The sequence below is a fragment of the Engystomops pustulosus genome, chromosome 5 (genome assembly GCF_040894005.1).
Source record: "Engystomops pustulosus chromosome 5, aEngPut4.maternal, whole genome shotgun sequence".
Taxonomy (NCBI): Eukaryota; Metazoa; Chordata; class Amphibia; order Anura; family Leptodactylidae; genus Engystomops; species Engystomops pustulosus.
Genome location: NC_092415.1, coordinates 40,573,073 through 40,595,041, shown reverse-complemented (window position 1 = coordinate 40,595,041; position 21,969 = coordinate 40,573,073). Strand labels below are relative to the sequence as shown.

Sequence of the window (21,969 nt, the reverse complement as noted above, 5' to 3'; positions counted from 1 at the left end):
AAAATTTTAAATTCTTATAGGGATGCAATGATTAAAAAAAAAAAAATATCTCCCCAATGGGGATTACAGATTAAAACGATATTTGCTAGGTTCCAAGAATTGAGGGCCAGTTACTGGAGTGAAATCCACAAATAACGTGCAAATTCATTGATATATGTGTGTTTCTAGCTATACACATCACTGTCACAGAGACCGGCAGCAGATGATGTCTCCCGCTCCCGTCAGCCACAGTTCACCACAAGCAAACTCGCACGACGATTCAAAATCTAAATGGCGGGAAAAATGTGCGCATGCGCGTTTCACCGCTTGTTATCTGACACTAATAGCGCGGCATTTTCATTCTGTGGCAGAAGCTATGGAGGGGGACACACGGGAGGCGGCGGTTTCCTCCTTCGATCAGGCGGCCCATGTGGCCACATCGTGGGTTTTCGATTACATGTTTGCCAGCCTGTGCCACTATTTCTCCCAGAAAGATCGAGCGGAGGATTTTCAGCGCATGTGCCGCGCCATGGAAGGTAACACATAGCGCGTAATCATTAGCGGACGGAACTACTTCTACTGAGCCGCTGGTGACGTAACTTTGTGCATGCGTGCGCGTGTCATATGCTTAGTGTGTGGTGTGCCTCCGCCCTGTGCTGCTATGGCCTCACATTATAGCAGCCTGACAAAGATAACATAGTCCCCTGTGAAGCAGAGGATCGCACTTACTTACCTCACTACATCACGTGTATTCCTATGTTGTACCTGGAGTAACAGGTGAAATACTAGAGTTGTACCCAACATAAATCTACATCTAAAAATCATTCCAAGACAACAAGTGGTTTTAACTTAGCCTCGTGTCTGCTTGTTATATAATTTTTTATATAAAATATGTATTTAAAATTGCATGCACGCAAAAATGCAGTAAATAAAGGGGCTTTCCAGAAAGGGGGCAAAACAATCATTTACTTACCTCTGCACCTATGGCCGTCCCGTGGGTGACAGACAGTTTTGGCGAATGGATGGACTTCTCAGACCACGAAACTTCACCTGTAGCAGGCTGCAGCGGTATAATGTTTACACATTTGTTTTGTAAACGCAAATGTTAACAGCTATTTAGGCAAATCTCTCTTTAGCTGTTGCAATGCGTTTTTAGACGCCACGAGTGACCGCAGCCTCAGGGAGCGTTCACACATTGCATTTTGATTGCGTTTGAAACTCGTGACAACAGCTGAGGAGAGGTGATTTGCATAATTACATTACTGTTAACATTTGCTAACAAAACAATGTGAACGCCCATGTGTTAACACATGTAAACAGTAATGTATTTAGTCAAGTCACCTCTCATCACATCCGCTTTCTCTTTTTTTGCACTCATAGTTTCCTTTTGGATGTGTTAACCCCTAGGGGACGCAGCCTCTTTTGGCCTTAAGGACGCGGTCCCATTTTTCAAATCTGACCTGTGTCACTATAAGTGGTTATAGCTTTGGAACGCTATGAGATATCCAGGGGATTTTGAGATTGTTTTCTCGTGACACATTGTACTTCAAATTAGTTTAAAAATTTGGATGAAATCTTTTGCGTTTAGTTATGAAAAAAACCAAAATTTGGCAAAAATTTGGAAAAATTCTTTATTTTCAACATTCTAAATTCTCTACTTTTGATGCAGATAGTCATAGCACCCAAATAAATTCATAACTTACATTTCCCAAATGTCTGCTTTATGTTGCCATGGTTTTTTAAGATTCCACATATTTTACTAGAATGTTATGAGGCTCAGAATTTAGGTATCATTTTTCACATTTTTTGTAAAATCACCAAAACCTGTATTTAGATGGACCTGCTCAACTTCTAATTGACACCGAGAGGCCTAAATAATAGGGAGACTCGTAAATTACCCCATTGTGGAAACTACACCACTCAATGTATGAAAAACCACTTTTAAGAAGTTTGTTAACCCTTTAGGTGTTTTATAGGGGTTAAAACAAAATGGAGGTGCAGTCTGCAAATTGTAATATTTTTTCACAATACACTCATTTTGGGTGGAAAATTAAACATTTACAATGGATTAAATTAAAAAAGGCTCCACAAAGTTTGTTACCCAATCTCTCCCGAGTACACGGATACCCCATATGTGGTGGTAACCTGCTGTATGGGCGCACGGCCGGGCATAGAAGGGAAGGAGGCGCCATCCAGATCAGATTTGCTATGTCACATTGTACAGGCTATAATTTTTTTCTTTTTTTTAATGTGGACCTATAGGGGCTTATTTCTTTTGCCACATGAGATGCACTTTTCTGGTACGTAATTTCGGGGAATCTATAGGCTAATTGGTGAGATTTTATTAACTCTTTGTTGGTGGAGGAAATGAAAATCATCACTTTTTAGGAAGATTTTTGTTTGTTTTTTTTTTGGCCGTTTACCATACCATAAAAATAGTATATTATTTTTATTCTATGGGTCGCCACGATTACGAAAAGACCTCATTTATATAGATTTTTTATTTTTCCCATTTTTACTGAATAAAAAGTAATTTGGCAAAAATGTTGTTAATTTTAGCATCACCGACTTTCATATGCATAACTTTTTTATTTTTCGCCTCACAAATCTGTTTAAGGGCTTATTTTTTGCGAGAAGGATGGTTCTTTTTAGTGGTCTTATTTTAGATTGCATAACATTTTTTAAATTAATTTTTAGAGCATTTTTTTATAGGGTATTAATTGAAAATTTTTTTTTTTTTTTTTTTTTTAGCTTTTTTTGGGGTTTTTTTAACGGGGTTCACTTTGCGAATCTAATAACGATTCTGTTTTATTATTCAGATTGTTACGGACGCAGGGATACCAAACGTGGGGGTTTTGTGTATTTTATTCAATTGTACTGAATAAAAACCAATTTGGAGAAAATCTTGTTCATTTTAGCATCACCATCTTTTCATATGCATAACTTTTTTATTTTTCGGCTGACAAATCTAGTTAGGGGCTTATTTTTTGCGAGAAGAGTTGTTCTTTTTAGTGGGCTTATTTTGGAGTGCATAACATTTTTTAAATCACTTTTTAGAGCATTTTTTATAGGGTATTAATTAAAAATTATCTTTTTTCGGAACGTTTTTGCGTTTTTTTTCTACGGCGTTTACCGTGCGGGTCCAGTAACGATTCGGTTTTATTATACAGATTGTTACGGACGCGGCAATACCAAATATGCGGGGTTTTTTTGTGTTTTTGTGTTTTTTATACTTTATTAAGTGTTTTTATAGGAAAGTGACATTTTAGGGGCTTATATTTTAATGTATTTATTTTTTATTTATTGTAATGTGATAACTTTAGTGTTTTTTACTTTTTTTTACTTATACATACTTGAACTTGAACCAGTGATGCTCTGATCACTGGTTTAAGTTCAATACACTGCTCTACAATACTATTTTATTGTAGAGCAGTGTAAACTGTCTGAGCAAGCTTGCGCATGCTCAGACAGTTTACAGTCAGACCCGGAAGGGGTCTGGCTGCCATGGCAACCGGGCAGCTCCGAGGCACATGCCAGTCCTCGGAGCTGCCCAGAAGTGGATCGGATCCCCCGGTAAGCGGCACGGGGGATCCGATTCACGGCGCAGACACCCTTACACGCCGCGGTCATGCTTGACCGCGGCGTGTAAGTGGTTAACACCCGCGATCGGAGCCGGCTCCGATCGCGGGTATTAGCGCAGGCTGTCAGCTGTACTAGACAGCTGACAGCCGCTGCTTCTGGTGCCGGCTCCGTTCGCGAGCCGGTGCCAGAAGCAGGACGTTATAGAACGTCCCCGTGCGCTCAGTATGTAGCCTCGGGGACGTACTATAACGTCCTGGTGCGCCTAAGGGTTAAGTTTGCTTTCATCAGTACCCCAACTTGTTTTTCTTTCGAGCTGTTGTAATGTGTTTCAAACCCAATGAAAAGGCAGGCCAAAAACCCAACGTCCCAATGCGCCCTAAGATCGGCGGCACACATGTCGTTTTGAACTTGTGTTTGGGCCGTTTTTAAGAAGTCAGTTAAAAAACTAATCCGTTTTTGACACGTTTTAATTAAGATAATTGGCAAAACCGGTCAAAAAACGCATGTAGTTTTTTAACAGACTGCTTAAAAACGTCCCAAAAAACGGGTTTAAAATGCCAAGTGTGCCACCAGCCTAAGGCCGGCGCCACACAGGGCGCTTTGTCTGCGCTTGCAGACGCAAATGCAGACAAAGTCGCGCCCACCGGGGCGGGCCTCGGCTCGATCGCATCGGCGTTTCTATGGAAACGCCTGCGATCGGGAACGAGCCGCCGGTGTAACGCGAAACATCGTCGGCTCGTTCCCGATCATGGCCACAACAGAAGTCTATGGGGCAGATATATAAAAAGTGTCCTAAGGTTAGACAGACAGTCTTATTCAGTTACCCATTACAGACACAAGCTGTAATAGTACGGTGCGCGTTGGGTGCAGGTAGATTGGAGAGGGCTCACGGGCTGATAACCGTTAAAGTCTTTGCTGCTTATAGGGAGTCTGAAAATAGTAAAAAAAAAAATTAAAAAGTTAAAAAAAAAAATTGTAATAAAAATTCTAATCACCTCCTACCAGTAAGGTGTATAAATACCTAAATTTTGCTATTAAAGACTACATTTTACCAACACAAAAAAAACAAGACCCCATACAGCTATAGTGACCGAAAAACCTTGTAGCTTGTTGGACGAATTGACGAAAAACTGGAAAAATGGCCTAGGCGATAAGAAGATAACTTTTGGGTAAGCTGGATATTTGCCAGATTTTTTTTATTAAACTTATTTGCAATGTTACTCTGGCGGTGGGTTAAGGAACAGGTGGGCATGTCAGACCGCACAGAAGTTGTCAGAGTGGAGGTGCTGTTCCCCTACAAACAAACATGGTCGTGGCTCCGACAGTGCGGTGAGTATATGGTTATTTATTTTAAAAAGCCTTCCCCCCCCCCCCCCCCTCCGGCCTGGAAGGTAAATTTAACCCCTTAACGCTGAAGCCACTTTTCACCTTCCTGACACGGCCCATTTTTAAAAATCTGACGTGTCTATTTAAGTGGTTATAACTTTGGAACGCTTTAACATATCCAGTTGATTTTGAGATTGTTTTTTCGTGACACATTGTACTTCATGCTGGTTGAGAAATTTAATCAATATATTTAGTATTTATTTATGAAATAAATGGAAATTTGGCAAAAATTTTGAGAAAAACAATGTTTTCCAAATTCAAAATTTTCTACTTTTTGGAAAGTTGGTCATATCACTAAAATAACTTGATAACTAACATTTTCCATACGTCTGCTTTAACTTGGCATCATTTTTCAAACATCTTTTCCTTTATTTAGGATGTTTAGGAGGCTTATAACTTTAGGTGCAATTTTTCAGATTTTCACAAAAATCATCAAAACCTACTTTTGGAGGGTCAATTTAGTTAGACGTGACTTTATAAGGCCTACATGACAGAAAACCCCCACAAATTACACCATTTTAAAAACTACACCCCTCAAAATATTCAAAACAACCTTTGGGAATTTTGTTAACCCTTTGAGCGTTTCATGAGGGTGAAAGATAAATGAAAGTGAAATTAGAGAAATGTAATTTTATCTTACTATAGATTCATTGAACACTAAAATTTGCACCTTCACAATGGGTTAAAAAGGAAAATGCATTTTACAATGTTGAGGGAAATTCCTCCTGAGCATGCCAATACCCATTTTGTCACTGTACCCTGCTGTACGGGCACATGGGGGCACTTGGAATGGAAAGAGCGTTGTTTCGTTTTTGCAGGGCAAATATGGCTGAAAAAGTTTTCATGTGTCAGGATGCATTTGGAGAGCCATAGTGGTACCAAAACAGAGAAAAACCCCAACATGAGACACCATTCTGGAAAGTACACCCCTTGGAGAGTTTAGCAAGGTGTAATTTGTGTATTGGTGTACAGGTGTTTGATTCAATTAGGCCCCAAAAGTGAAAAAAGGTGAAAATTTTCTCAAAAAAGTCACTTTTACCCCAAATTTTTGTAAGCCACAAGGGATAAAAGATGAAACAACCCCATAAATGTGTAAAACTATTTCTCCTAAGCACAGAACTGCACCACTTTTGCATATAAAGTGTTGTATGGGTACACAGTGGGGCTCAGAAGGGAAAGAGGGGCTTTGGCCTTTTAGAAGCCAGATTTGACAATCATCCTTTACATGTGTCAGGATGCATTTGGAAAGCCCTAGTGGTACCAAAACAGAGGAGAACCCCAACAAGTGTCACCATTTTGGAAAGTGCACCCTTTGGAGAATTTAGCAAGGTGTAATATGTGTATTTTCCCCTACAGGTGTTTGCTTCAATTAGGTCCCTAAAAGGAAAAAGGTGAACATTTTCCCAAAAAAGTCACTTTTACGGCAAATTTTTGTATCCCATAAGGCATTAAAGATGAAACAACCCCAAAAAATGTGTACTAGCATTTCTCCCGAGTATAAAATTGCCCCACACGTGCAAATAAAATGTTGTATGGGTACGCAGTGAAGCTCAGAAGGGAAAGAGGGGCGTTGGCCTTTTATAAGCCAAATTTGACAGACATCCTTTACATGTGTCAGCATGCATTTAGAGAGCCGTAGTGGTACCAAAACAGAGCGGAACCCCAACAAGTGTCACCATTTTGGAAAGCACACCCCTTAGAGAATTTAGCAAGGTGTAATATGAGTATTTGTCCATAAAGGTGTTTGATTTAATTAGGACTTAAATAGATAAAAGGTGAACATTTTCTTATAAAGGTCATTTTACTCCTAATTTTATATAGCCACAAGGGATAAAAAATGTAATAACCCCCCAAAATGTGTACAGCTATTTCTCTTGAGTGTAGAAGTACCCCACATGTGTATATAAAATGTTGTATGGGCGCACAGTAAAAGGAAAGGGGAATGTTTGCCTTTTAGAAGCCAAATTTGACAGAAATGTTTGACATGCATTTGGAGAACCCTAGTGGTATAAAACAGATTAGAATCCGAAAAGTGACCCTAATCTTTGAATGCACACCCCTTAGAGAATTTTGCAATGTGTAATATATGTATTTGCCCCTACAGGTGAATGATCCAATTAGGCCCTAATCATTAAAAAGGTGAAAATTTTCCTATAAATGTCACTTTACCCCTAATTTATGTAAGCCACAAGGGATAATATATTAAATAACCCCCAAATAAGTGTAAAACTATTTCTCCTGAGTGTAGAAGTACCCCACATGTGCATATAAAATGCTTTATGGGGGTACAGTAGAGGAAAAGAGGGATGTTTGTCTTTTAGAGGCCAAATTTGCAAGAAATCCTTCACATGTGTCAGGATACATTTGGAGAGCCGTAGTGGTACCAAAACAGAGGAAAACCCGAAAAGTGACCCTAATTGTTGAATGTACACCCCTTGGGGAATATAGCAAGGGGTAATATGTGGTGTAGTGTAATACACGTGGTGAAATGAGCATTTTGAACATACAGGTGGTTTCCAAATATGATGTGCAATGGAGTCCAAGATGGAAATTTCAATTATTTCTGGAAAGTTCAGTGCCCGTTATGTGGCGCCCCTTATGAAATAATGGAGGGGTATAGGGAGCAACGGGACATAACAGTTGTTACAATTATTCATTTTACCGAAATTAATTCACAATAGGTTGGGCGTGAATTGTGAATGTCTAGTGTATAAGGAGGTAGAATATATCAAGGGACCAACTAAACTTTTGTCACTCTGGAGTTGTCGCAGGTCTCTTAGTAGTATGTAGTGTTCATCCTTAGTATATAGTGTCCATCCTTAGTATATAGTGTCCATCCTAACTCCTCTTTTGGAACAGACTCTTTATTGAGTCCTATCATTAGAAGCAGCAGAATTCACCGGGAAAATGCTGTCCTGGCAAAACACAGGAACATCTAAACCAGAGGTACTGGGGCTCCGTCCTTCTTGTCCCAATATTAGTTTCCTAATATCTTCCTCTTGAAAACGGAGAAATGATACGGCAGGACATGCACATTGGAACAGCTCGTAAGAGTTGTACAGCATCATATGTACAATGTGCACAGCCAGCACTTTTCTTCGTTTTAGTAGGGAAATTATCGCCAAGTGTTGCTATTATTCACCCTAGCGATGCCCATTGTGACGAATATTGCTGCCTTTGGCTGGACCAAATCGACCAGCCAATAGCGGCAAACATGGACAGAGGGGGGCAACAAAACCCCTCTGGACCGCAAGGCAAAATTGGTGGCTGTCAGGAACAGCCGCCACCCTGCCCCGATCACCGTGTCTACAGACATGGTGATCGGTATTACTGACGTCATAAGTAAATTCGCTGCTATTGGCTGGTCTGAATTGATGAGCCAATAGCAGCGATCATAAACTGGGGGTGAGTGGGGGGAACGTAACCCTTCTGGTCCATGGGGCAGGATGGATGGCTGTCAGGAACAGCCGCCGTCTTACCCTGACCGGTGTTGGAAAGTCACTACCCGCCGCACCGTTCTATAACAACGCTCGTTGGGAATAGGCTATACAATCTTTATTTATTTTTTTGGCAATTTAGACAAATAAGGGCTTATTTTTTGCAAGATGAGATGCACTGTAAAAAAAAAACTTAATTTTAGTGGGTTTTTAGTTTATTGAAGCAATTTTATTAACTTTTTACGTGTAAAGGAAAATAAAATCATCAATTCTTGTTTTCGATTTTTAGCATTTTTTTGGGAGGGTGTTCACTGTAGCATAACAATAATATATTATCTTTATTCTACGGATCACTACGATTACGGTGATACCTCATTTATATAGTTTTATTTTTATTTGTCCAATTTTATTGAAGGAAAACTAGAATAGAAAAAATTGCATTTGTTTTAGTATTGCCATTTTTATAGCGGCATAATTATAGTATTTTTTTGTTTACGGAGCTGGTTGTAAGCTTATTTTTTGCGTGACAAGTTGCTCTTTTTATTGGTATCATTTTGGCGCTTGTAACTTTTTCGGATCACTTTTTAGAACATTTTTTGTAAAGCAATTTGATAAAAAGTTTTAATTTTTGGCAAGTTTTTTTTTTTTTTTTTTTTTTACCACGTTCACCGAGCGGGTCCAATTATGATTAGGATTTATTGTACAGATTGTTACGGACGCAGCGATACCAAATAAGTGGTGTTTTTTCGTGATTTAGTGTTTTTTATACTTTATTACTTGTGTAAAGGGAAATGTGGTGTTTGGGGGGACTTTCACTTTCTTTTATTATTTATTTTTATTGTAAAAAAACCTTTATTTATTTATTTTTACTTTTTTTACAGTAACTGACATCTAAGCTTGAACAAGTGATCTTCTGATCACTTGTTCAAGCTTTTTTACAGGTTACACAGTGCAATACAGATGTATTGCACTGTGTAATGTAAGACACTGAGCATGCTGCACGGACCCGGCTTCTGGATCAAGATCTCGCAGCCCCGGGCACCGGCAGTCCCGGGGCTGCGATAGGAGCAGCGGACTACCCCGGTAAGCGCCGCGGGGGGGTCCGATTCAGCTTTAATTGCTTTTAAATGCCTCTAACACGCCGCGGTTAGAGGCGGGTGTCAGCTATAATATATAGCTGACACCCGCAGCTTCGCCAGAAGCTTGACGTAATAGTACTGCATTTTGCGGGAACGCACCTCCCGCGATGCAGTACTATTACGTCAAATGTCGGGAAGGGGATAAAGAACAGTGGGACAACCAAATTAAGAAGAAGTGTCCAGTCCTCTTTCTCGCAGCAAAAATAAAATAATAACTTCTGCACTTTCATTCACAGTGATTTTGGAAGGAATATCGACATTGGATTCAGAGAAATCGAAAGCTGTCCTAATCTCACAGTTCCTCACCCGTGTTGCAGAAGGAAGGCATCTTGGTAAATTAAAAAAAATTAACAAGATTCTTTTCTGTGTTTTCTTAGCCCAATTCTAGTTTCAGACATGGATGACATTTTATTTTGTTATAGATGTAGAATTTGAAGCTGATGACAAGCTCACACCTCTAGAGGCAGCTGCAGCCGTGTTAGATCAGATCATTGAAGAAGAAGATGACCTGAGAATTCTTCAAGAAGAGATAAAAACATTGGTCAAAATACAGGTACTTTATTCGAAAAATAACATATTCGATAGAAAACCTTATCACAGGTACGTTTATGGAATTATAAAATATCTATCACTCTTGAAAAGGAATTACAGGCAGTCCCCGGGTTACATACAAGATAGGGTCTTTAGGTTTGTTCTTAAGTTGAATTTGTATGTAAGTCGGAACTGTATATTTTATCATTGTAATCCCAACCAGAACTTTTTTTGGTCTCTGCGACAATCGGATTTTAAAAATGTTGGGTTGTCATAAGAACCAGGATTAACAATAAATCTTAACTACAGACACCTGTGATAACTGTTACAGCTGATTATTGTAGCCTAGGACTAAAGTACAAGAAATTACCAATATCCAGAGGTCCGTTTGTAACTAGGGGTCGTATGTAAGTCGAGTGTTCTTAAGTCTGTAAATTATTGCAACACCCAGGGGTGACGTAGTATGTGCTGTCCTTCTCAGCATTGTAATAAAAACATTTTCATCAGATGTGAACAGGACTTTGGTAAAAACTTTCCCATTCGATCAGTATGGATCATGTTCACACATTCCTTCCAAACTGGTAAAAGCAGATGCAGGCAACAACCGTAATTAATCTTCCCTTTTACCTGGAAGTAATTAGTTTAATAAAACAATGTCATGAGATTCATTACCACCCTGCAGGGATATAAAAAAGGCAATTACTTTATGTGAGACTTTAGACCGAACGTAAAAAATGATTAGTGCAAATATGTTTTCGGAAATGAATAAATAAAATAAAAATGGGAAAAGTGTGTTTGTTTAAAATAGATTATGATAACCCAGAAGCAAAGGAAATGGTGTAGCTTTATGCTTCTTATCTGAGTGGCTCACACTGCAGCTTACAGGCCCTATGACAGGATGAATTTAGTCGTTACCTGCACAAAATAAATAGATAAATATGACTTAACTGAATGTGACCTCTGACTCTCTGCATGAACACAGCCATATATTGGAGACGTTAGCGAGACGTTGATTTTGCTAGCCCAAAACCAACAGCCAGCATGCTTATGCCCATAGCTGCGGATTCCCACAGTGTTGTGAGTGAGCCGACTGCCTGTACTGCAAATTATAGAGCAATCTAGTCCAATACTAAACCAGAGCATTGTAATAACTATTAAACATGTTTAGTATTCACATATTTTAATACAAATAATTAAAATCCAACAGAACAAGCACCTGAGATACAGCAAGGTATCCCTGAGGGCTGCACAAAGAGTCCTCACATAATCATATCGGTAAATATAATGGTCTCTGTCAAAGACCCTGGGACTGAGCATCTTGTCCCCTGGTCTGTATTTCCCTCTTTATATTGTTACGTTATTAGGGCTTCTTATGTAATTATACAGTCATACACTTTGAGAGTCTACCATATTAACCTATAGGATTATGTGAGGACTCTATGCAGCACTTAGGGATATTTTGCAGTTTCTCAGGTGCCTGTTCTTTTGGATTTTAATTATTTGTATTAAAATATGTGATTTATAAATGTTATTATTATTAACTATTTTAATGTTTTGTTTTAGTATTTGAGTATACTAAATTGGAGTTGTAGGATTGGTGACTCACATACAATTGTTGCCTGGGTTGGGTAAAGCTGTGGCTTTTGTTAAATAGTACTATACATAGCAATTATGCAGAAACTATAGTGTATAGTATATTTGACATGGCAAGATCTTGAAGTTGGAGCCGCCCTGACACTGTACATGTTAATTGGACATTGACAAAAAAAAGATCAGGTTCACACCCCTTTCACGATGGGGATGGAGACCCGGTTAATCAACTGTTAACTTCAAATAATTGAGTTTCTGGGGTTAGAAAGGAATGAAGATTTACTGAAAGTTGTATCTACCGTATATACTCGAGTATAAGCCGACCGAGTATAAGCCGAGACCCCTAATTTTACCACCAAAACCTGGTAAAACCTATTGACTCGAGTATAAGCCGAGGGTGGGAAATGCATTGGTCACAGTCCCCAAGTATATAGCCAGCAGCCCCACAGTATATAGCCAGCCAGCCCCTGCCCCCCCCCCCCCCCGTATATACCCTGCCAGCCCTTGCCCCAGTACATAGCCAGCCAGCCCCTGTGCCCCAGTATACAGCCGCCTCGGTATGTACAGCCTGCCAGCCCCTGTGCCCCGGTATGTACAGCCTGCCAGCCCCTGTGCCCCGGTATATACAGCCTGCCAGCCCCTGTGCCCCGGTATATACAGCCTGCCAGCCCCTGCCCCCCGGTATATACAGCCTGCCAGCCCCTGCCCCCCGGTATATACAGCCTGCCAGCCCCGGTCAATAGCCGGACCCCCACCCCGTTGATTTAAGAAAAAAAAAACTCAAAACTCACCTTTCCGGCAGCCATCTCGAGTCTTCTTTGCTGTCCGTCGGTCAGCGGCAGGTCCGTGCCGCACACAGTGCTGACATCACGGCTGCCGGCACACACAAAACTATTGCAGCGGCGGCGGCTGATGTCAGTGCTTGTGACATCGCACGGACCTGCTGCTGACCGACGCATCGCACAGAAGACCCGAGGGGGCCACCGGAAAGGTGAGTTTTGATATTTTTTTTTTTTTTTTGAGTATATGCCGAGTTTGTGTTTTTCAGCACATTTTTTTTGTGCTGAAAAACTGGGCTTATACTAGAGTATATACGGTACTTCAGGACATGAGAGATCATTTTTAAGTAACTTCTTTATCCATTCTACCTCCGCTACTGCTACCTCCTAATTTTATGTATTTTGCTTTGTACAGGCTGTAGCTGTTTGCATGGAAAAGGGAAGATTTAAGTTATCATCAGAGGTTCTTGACCGACAGTTTGATGAATCTGAGACAAATAAGGTTTCTTAATTCTTCATGTGAACAAGCTGCTTAAATATTTTGTGCTAAATGTATAGGTAAAAGTTCCCAGATCTTGAAGGAACTGGAAATGTTATTTTATACAATCAGTAATAATTTGTGTATATTTTTGTGTTTGGTTATTTTGTACTCCATTTTTAGCTAATTTTTAAAAACTTACTTATTTGAAGAATAAATGTAAGGAGGCCATCTAGTGGTGTATAAGCTAAGTGCAAGTCATAGAGCTTGTGGTGTATTGCTTGTATTAGTCTATTTTATAACTTTTGTATAATTTATTGCAGACTAGAGGTCAATTTTACTAGTGTTTGTCTATGCATTATTTTATAGCTATAGTTTTCTTGTGGGACATACAATGTCAAATGAGTATATAGTGTAATAGTAGTCAGTATTATTTTATCAATATGATCCTTACCCACTAGTGGCATGATTTAACTTTGTGTTAATGGTCCTGACCCTGGTGCCTAGCGTCAGTATAGTGTTTTATCTTTTATCTACCTTTATCTACCACCAGGATAAAGGATTGTAAACCAAGCACACTGATATACAGGTGTGTCCCCTCTGGCAGGATCCACTTTCCTTTAGCTTCAAAAGCCCTTATTTTTATGAAAAAAGGTTGGAAAAATTATGTAAATGAGCATTAGGGGCTCCAGGCTCCATTGACATCTATAAAACCTGGAGCCCTTCAGATAAATTTGCATAATTTTTAAAACCTAAGAAAAGCAGATCCTGCCAGAGGGGGCACACACCAGTATGTCAGTGTGCTGGGTTTACAATCCCACATCCTGGTGGTAGATGTCCTTTAATTGGTATCATTGACGTAGCCTCTCCAGCTACAAACCTCTTTAGTCTCATTGTATTATCATTAGAAGCACACAACTCCTGAGCCATTGGAGAGCTTTGCTGTATATACACAAAGCTATTTGGGTATGTAGCTGTACAAAGTTCATGTAAGGAAACATATCGATGTGTGGCTTCAGTATTACAGCATTCCTTATGAAAAGCACTTCCTGTACCACGTGTAAATTCATCTCCAAGTGTTCACCATGATATCAGTGTTAGGGAATTCCTAGGTTTCCATATGTGTTATTGTGCACATAAAACACTTCCTTGCACATTTCTTTCAGTATCTGAGAATGAAAATGTCTATGGTTGTTGGTAAAAAAGACCCGTATCATGAATTCCTGGAAAATTTCTCTTATTCGAAAATGCTGAAGAAAATAACCTCTTACACCAGCCTCGTACTGGCCAGGAGGCCCCCTGTTTTTTTATTACAGGTAGGTTAAATGGGAGATCCCCTCTTTTTCAATTATGAGATATCACATCTACAGTATTAGAACCACTTCTGGGACCCTACCCCGCCTATCTCGGGAACAGAGGTCCACTGACCTTCTTCCTGCAGTGGGGCTGAATGGAGAGATTGACACAGTAGCAAGGCCACTCTCCCCTTAGCCCTATGGGAGGGTCAGGTGTGCGGTCTCCGCTCATGTTGGCGCTCCCATAGAGCTTAAAAAGAGAGAAGCTGTACACGCACTGTTCTCTCTGCACTCAGCCCTGCTGCTGGTCCCGAGATAGGTGCCGGTTCCAGAAGTGAGACCTGCCTGCATGCATCATATATTTATGACATATATTCATGATATGTTCACAGAATACATGATGGCATTACCCCATAAAGCATCCTATAACAAAGCTAAACCTTGACATTTGTGCAAAATATGTTTTATTCAGAAATCTGCAAACCCTGACTAACCTCACTGGGGTAGATTTATGTAAAGTGTCTTCACACCCCAGTTTTTTTTATCAGTTTTCATTAGGTATTGTGAACCAAAACCAGCAGTACAAGTGCAAATCTAATCATAATGCATTATCTCTTTGTAGTCTCCACAACCGGTTTCGGGCTTTTTATTATTGTTGCATAAAACGTTTGATGAGATTATAAATGTATTATCTATGGATTTGATGTCTAAGTTTTTGTCCATAGATTGCAGTAAATGTGCTGCCTACATACTCTCGCTCCATTGTTATACACCCTGTTTAGTTGGGTCTATCAGATGGTGGTCATGCACCTGAACCAGAGCTTCCATGTTCTATAGTGCTTGTCCACCATGCTAAGCAACACAAAGGGAGTAATAGGACATGTGCTGCATTTTACCTGGACTGAATTACAGAATTTTTTATTTTATTTTAGGCAGCAACAAAAATGGCGGAAGCCAAAGGGAAATTGGATGTCCAAGCGGGAGAAAATAACGTTTGTGACGAACCAATCGCAGTAAGGTATTCGTGATTCTGTAGAACACATTCATGGACCCAGTCCTCTCATGATCTCCTAATGATCCCAGCCCTACCTTTGCATGTTTTTGTTTTCATATCAGTCATTTTTTAGTATGGTTTATCGAAGACAAAATTTTTATCATTTTATTTTTTTCAGTGAGAACAAAGACCAGAAAGCCCACAATAGCAATGATAAAGAGTAAGTATTTTTTTAAAGTCTTCTTCTAAATAATATATTTTCTTCATCAAATGGATGGCAGCACACTAATCAGTTGATCGCTACCACAATGAGATCTATTCTTTTATAGCACATGGAATGGGGTTTTCACACAACATTATAGCTTGTAATTTTTGTAAATGCTTTACATTATGTAACTTGCTTTGATCCCTGGGACATCCACCTACTCATGGCCTTGGGTCTCTCCTTTATCCTTCTTTCCATCAAGTTCTCTCTTTGTATCTGCTGCAGTCAGTTAAAGTATTTGGGACTCCTTGCATAATAGTGATATATAATCCTTGTATTATATATCACTATTATGCAAGGAGTCCCAAATACTTTAACTGACTGCAGCAGTTAACAAGATTACTCTGTGGCGCTGCTGTTCCACCGGCAAGCAGGGACTCCTTGTACCGTATAGAACTATGATACAAAGACTCCCATTCCAAGCACAATGCTCTGTTCTGTTTGTGGAACCAGCCAGCGCATGGACCAGTTTTCACTGACTGAGCATGGTTGTGTCGCCTTGGTGTTCACATTCTGTGATGAGAGATAAGGTGAAACCTGGATAAGTGAAAGGTCATCTTATATTTCTTTAGCTCAGGTGCCTCTATATATCCTAATCAAGCCATAAGAAAATCTTTTTGCTCAATTGGCTCCATTACCCTTAATCAGTTGTTATAACCTGTAACATAATTCAGTCAAGAGCTCCATTCACTGTTCTGCTATCTAAGTGATCACTGAAAGAGCCGATCAGTGGTGCGGCATGTAAATAATGTGCTAAATGGTTGTTTTGTAGTTTTCAAAAGGAAGACCTCTCTACAAGCGAGTCTGAAGACACCTCTTTGGAGAAGAGCAGTGCAGATTTAAATCCGTAAGTTTCATGTCCTTGTATAGTTGTTACTATATTTATTGTAACTACAAAAAAGTTCTACAATGACATCTAAACAAATCATATAATACATTGAAGGTTGTCCAAGATCATCCTTTGTTTTTGTAGTTTTATTAAAAAATTATCTCTAATTTTCTATATCATATTGATTGACCATAATCTACAATAATGAAATTCCCTACAAGCATAGATTACTTTCAATACAAAACGCCTTTCACATTAAACAGGGGATCTCCGCACTGAGACACCCACTGATCAGCAAGTTGGGCCCTATCCCCTGGAAAACCCCTTTAATATAATCGGAATGTTTTCCTTTGTTGTATAACATGTATTTTATTGCTGAAAATCTCTTCTCTTTTAGTGCTTGATGGTCTGTTGGGTGGTCTTATTCAGAGATTTACAGTTATCTCTGTAATAACACTCAGCCTTCCCTTTATATCACTAAATTGGACTGGCCCCATGACAAATAAGTACAGAAAAGGCAGGGATCTAAACGTATAAAATACACATTTTACTCGGACTTCTACCAGTTTTCCCGAAAACCCCTGAAGCGGCAGCATTTGTAGGGAGGTAGAAGAAAGCATTGTGGTTGTCACTGACTCCGGGTGCTTTCATTCCTGTTGTTGATGACATTTTGATCTTTGCGCAGATGGCGTCTGGGCCAATTCCTGACTTCCACAGAACCTCAGGGGTCCAGTCGTCATTAGAACAAAGTATGTAATGTCATCAGTAATGTGACCAGAGGAACCAAGGTACGGATAACCTCTGGGGGGGTAAATATATAATTTTTCTTAATTTTCCTTTTAAATGTTGCTGCTTCAGGTGTTTTTAGCAAAACCAGAAAACTGCTTTAATTTGCTAATTTTTGTGTGCACTATCTGCTGCAGATAAGACTCCTCTTTAAGGGCTTGTCCAGCCTTTAATAGATGATATATCCGGCTGGGGGAACAAAAAACAAAAAATTATCCTTCCCTTCTGCCTTCCCGTTGTCCCACACCTCCACCCCTTAAAGCCATGCCGCAGTTTACCCATCAAGTCATCAAGTGCTGCACGCATCATACAGAATCTAATGCTTTAGCAAGCGAGTGGAAGTAGGAGTGACGGCAAAGGTAAGCATAAGGGTTTGTTTTAAACTCCCCCCACCCCAGTCTTTTTAAAGGTTAGAGAACCCCATTAATGAAATTCAGTATGCACAATTATCTTGTATTGAGGCTAAATTCCTTTTACATCTTTTTATTTTTAATGTCAAGAAATGAAATAACAGAAGAAGCTGTACATTTTACAGATAAAGCAATAGAAAGGTAAGAAACTTTGTTTAAAGGAATAGTAAACCAAGAAATCGATGATCCGTTGAGCAGGAGATGAGTGTGCAGGTTTCTGAAACCGTCTAGTAGAATTCCAGAAAAAAGGTTTGTTGGTGGTGGATTATACAAAGGGATGCGCTTGTAATTATTTGTGTCCTACAACAGACCAGGAGGTCTCCTCTAGAAGCGAGTTGTCTTACAAATAGACTCAGGCCAGTGAAGAAGATTATCTGGGTGGGGAAGATTTGTTGTGCAATACAGAATAATAGAAGATTGCTAAGACTTTCTGGGGCAGATTTACTTACCCGGCCCATTCGCGATCCAGCGGCGCGTTCTCTGCGCTGGATTCGGGTCCGGCCGGGATTTATGATGGTAGTTCCTCCGCCGTCCACCAGGTGGCGCTGCTCCGCTGAAGTCCGCTGGAATGTCTCGAAATACACCGGCCTATCCTGGATGAAGGTGAGTGAAATTTTCGCGACACAATTTTTTTTTTAAATGCGGTGGTTTTTCCGAATCCGTCGGGTTTTCGCTCGGCCACGCCCCCCGATTTCCGTGCGCATGCCGGCGCCGATGCGCCACAATCCGATCGCGTGCGACAAAATCCCGGGGCAATTCAGGTACAATCGGCGCAAATCGGAAATATTCGGGTAACACGTCGGGAAAACGCAAATCGGGCCCTTAGTAAATGACCCCCTCTGTGTTGAGTATTTTTTTGAAATATTTAAAATATTTTTAATCTGTAAGATTAATTCACATACAATATAATAGTTGAGCAATTTTCTTATAAGACAAGCATAGCTTAATAATGTCCAGGAATGAAAACGCGTGTATACCTTTTAACTATTCAGTGATTATGCTGTTAAAATGAATATAACTTAATTATTCCTGTTGTTGGCAGACCTCAGAGGCGTCTCTTTTCTTTAGAGCAAGGCACACCTTGGCATCCAGACAAGTCACGCAAGGTAGTAAGCAAATCCATTCTAGGTGAGTTATTCTTTTAAAATTATTTACTTGAATAATATTAAAGGGGTTTTCCAGGTCTTTAAAATATATTCTTTATGGCTTGGGGTGGGGGCTGTATACTTGCATCTCTCTTATTAAAGGAAACCTACCACTTCTGAAGGTAGGTATGAGATGCAAACACCGGGCACCAGCTCAGGGTGAGCTGGTGCCGGTGCTTAGTCTCGTTAGTATCGCTAGTTAGTATCGTTAGTATCGCGGTTTTAACACTTTTTAAACTTTATAGTAGAGACTGCTTCGGCGCTGCGCGCGACCGTGCGCGCGCAACGCCTGCGGCATTTCCAATGTAGGCGCGCGCACGATCGTGCGCACGCAGCGCCGAAGCAGTTTCTGCTAGAAAGTTTAAAAAGTGTTAAAACCGCGATACCGCGGTTTTAACACTAACGAGACTAAGCACCGGCACCAGCTCACCCTGAGCTGGTGCCCGGTGTTTGCATCTCATACCTACCTTCAGAAGTGGTAGGTTTCCTTTAAGTATGATGGAGCAATGCAAGGTATGTTTTTTTTTGTTCTTCCCTGGAAGAAAACCCTTATAAGACACATGGCATACTATTCCACCCAACAAATTTTATGTGTGCCCTATACATAACCGATTTATCTGAGCTACTGTAACAAGGCCAGCATGATGTATAGTTGGGACCTGAGCTGTCTGTGATGTGTGGCCGTCTTTTAGATGTATGCAAATGTTTAAAGGAAATCTACCATTTTATTTCATGTATTATGAACCAAACATACCTTGAGAATGCTGTAGCTACACTGATGCAGAAACATATCTTATTTAATCCCTGAATTGAGTGGTTTTGCTGAAAAAAAACAACTATAACATTCTGGATTTTGGTAAAGCTGGATTGCCTTCAGCCTACATTTTGCACAGATCTGCTGCACTGTGCAGACATCACTAATCAACCTGAGCTGGATCACTCATACACAGCAAACCCATCGGCACGGGGATTAAACAATATTTTGTTCTGTATCAGTGTAGCTACAGCATTCTCAATGTATGTTTGGTTCATAATGCATCAAATCAAATGGTGGATTTTCTTTAAAACTCCTCAGATTATGTGTTTAGGCTCAATTAAATGTCAGTTTATTTATTGAAACCCAAATGTGGCAGATCAATAACTCATATTTCTTTTACTATTCTACAGGGAAAAAACATCACAATTTAGAAAATGTACCATCTGAAAATCTTGAAACTTCTATCAATCCTGCTTCAAATAAGAGACGTCAGGTAAGCCCTACTGTACTGTGTGACACAAGTAATTTAATCTAAATCTGTAATGTATCTAGTGGTCATCTATGAAGAAGTCAGTAGCTGCAGTGCTTATGCCATAGATTTGAATTTGACTTGAATTCTTTCCTACAGTATTTGGTGTAGGGCAATAAAAAAATCTTTCTATTCCAAAGCCCACTCAATGGAAGTCATAATAGATGTGCAATGTTCATTTACACACCAGGTAACATGACTATGGCAGCCAACTGATACATTGTGGGGAATGTTTATCATTAGACGCCTCCTTGTGATATTTCTATGTCTGCCTTTGGAGCTCCACTGCCCATCAGATTTATTGAAGTGGATTTTAATGAATTTCTCAGCAGTGTCTGGGATTTAAATAAAATAATTGCAAGAAGGGTAAAATAATCATAGCAGCACATACACTAGGTGGAGTGTCCTAGGAATTTTTTTTTTGCGATTATTTGAAGAGAAAAAAAAACCGCAAGTCATAAATATGTCTTTACAAACTGTTGCAGTACCTATGTTTCTAAGTTTAAGACACTGGCCCAGATTTATCAAATCTGCATTATGTGCAGTTTGCCTGTACAGGGTGCTCTAGATTAATGAATTGTGGTGCACGTTCTTCATGAATCTGGTCAATATTTATTTTTTTTTTTTTGGTGCTCTTTGTTCATGCTGTAGTATTGTGGCGCAGGTCGGTCAGAATTATGGTGCAAGATCCGACTAAGCGCCAACGTCCCCCTTTTTAGGTGCACATTTTTTTTCTGTCTTGTCGGACACAGTGCAGCCGTAACACAAAACTGGTGCAGACACTTTATAAATACACTTTATAAATTGCACATTTATAAAATGTGCAAGCAGTTTGCATGTTCTTTTTAGTGCAAAGTTAGACAGAAAACTTGCGCAAAAGCTTTAATAAATGTGGGCCATTATTTATAAAAGGTTCTTTTTTAAGTAGTAGTAGTATTCAAGATGGTCCAATGTACATTATGCATGATGTTTAGGATGTATTCTGATGAGCAGTATGGAAATATAATGAGTGATATATTACAAGAATCGTGCATACTGTAGCTGTATATCAAGATCTTTACTGACCAATAGTTTCACTATTTTTGTTATAGCCCTGGACGTGGGAAGAAGATGAACTATTGAAAAAAGGAGTGAAAAAATATGGTGCAGGGAACTGGAGTAAAATATTAGTTCACTATAAATTCAACAACCGTACAGGCGTCATGCTAAAGGATCGCTGGAGAACCATGAGGAAACTGAACATGGTCAATGACGAGTGATTGGAACAACCTGGATGCAAATTAGCAGCAGATTTTTAACTTTTTAGCCAATGTATCTTTTAACAGCAAAATAATTTGTAAATAAACAGAATGTCAAGAGATAAACACATTTGAAAAGGAAAAAAAAAATGTACCCAAATATAATTGTGATCTCAAATGAAGTGAAGATTGCAATCAAATATAATATAAAAACCATTAACAAAGAGACACAGCTGTGATAATTGTACGTTTGAGCCCTGGTATAGCAAAACTGAAAAATAAAAATAGGTTTCTACATAATTTTTGAATCCGTTAAATTCTGTAAATTTCAATCAATTTATTTAATTCTTAATATTTTATTTTTTAAGCAGACAACCCCCCCCCCCCACCCCAGCTTGTTTTTGTACTGTTCATTATATTTACTATTAGATAAATTGGATTTTATTTTTATGGTAATTATTTGTAACCACTGTTCTTAACTTAAATTTATTGCAATCACCTTTCAGCCTGTAATTTAATTGATAATGTGCCCTCCCTATTACTTTTCTGTGCTGGTTGTGAAACTTTTATTATTCTCATCTCAGCCATTTGCAGCTGGGATAAATACAGCCACAATTCCTTCCAGAGTTGTCAACCGTATTGGCATTATTCTCATAGAAGTAAATTGGAGTTCCTGGGTTTGTGTGTTGTCTCTTATCAATCCCGCCATATCACAAGGACAGCTAGCTGTCAGCTTCTCTCTGCTTGCCCGCCACACTGTTCCCATTCCCTGTTGTGCTGTAGCTCCCTGAAGACTCCTAGGAAGCACAGTTCTGTGGGG

The 21,969-nt window shown here is 39.6% G+C and overlaps 1 protein-coding gene across 2 annotated transcripts; it reads left to right on the top strand.

The window, feature by feature from the left end:
• Positions 1 to 261: 261 nt before the first annotated feature.
• TERF1 (telomeric repeat binding factor 1) lies at positions 262 to 21,827 on the top strand. Of its 2 annotated transcripts, XM_072151723.1 has the most exons (12): positions 270 to 515; positions 9,760 to 9,855; positions 9,946 to 10,076; positions 12,839 to 12,925; positions 14,068 to 14,217; positions 15,129 to 15,214; positions 15,369 to 15,410; positions 16,228 to 16,302; positions 17,571 to 17,621; positions 18,523 to 18,608; positions 19,793 to 19,875; positions 21,003 to 21,827. In XM_072151723.1, exons 1-12 carry the CDS (start codon positions 356 to 358, stop codon positions 21,168 to 21,170), a joined length of 1,215 nt encoding a protein of 404 aa, XP_072007824.1. In that variant the 5' UTR covers positions 270 to 355; the 3' UTR covers positions 21,171 to 21,827. The 2 variants fall into 2 exon arrangements, with proteins under 2 accessions (XP_072007825.1, XP_072007824.1); XM_072151724.1 differs by lacking the exon at positions 12,839 to 12,925 and having other exon boundaries at positions 262 to 515.
• Positions 21,828 to 21,969: the final 142 nt, after the last annotated feature.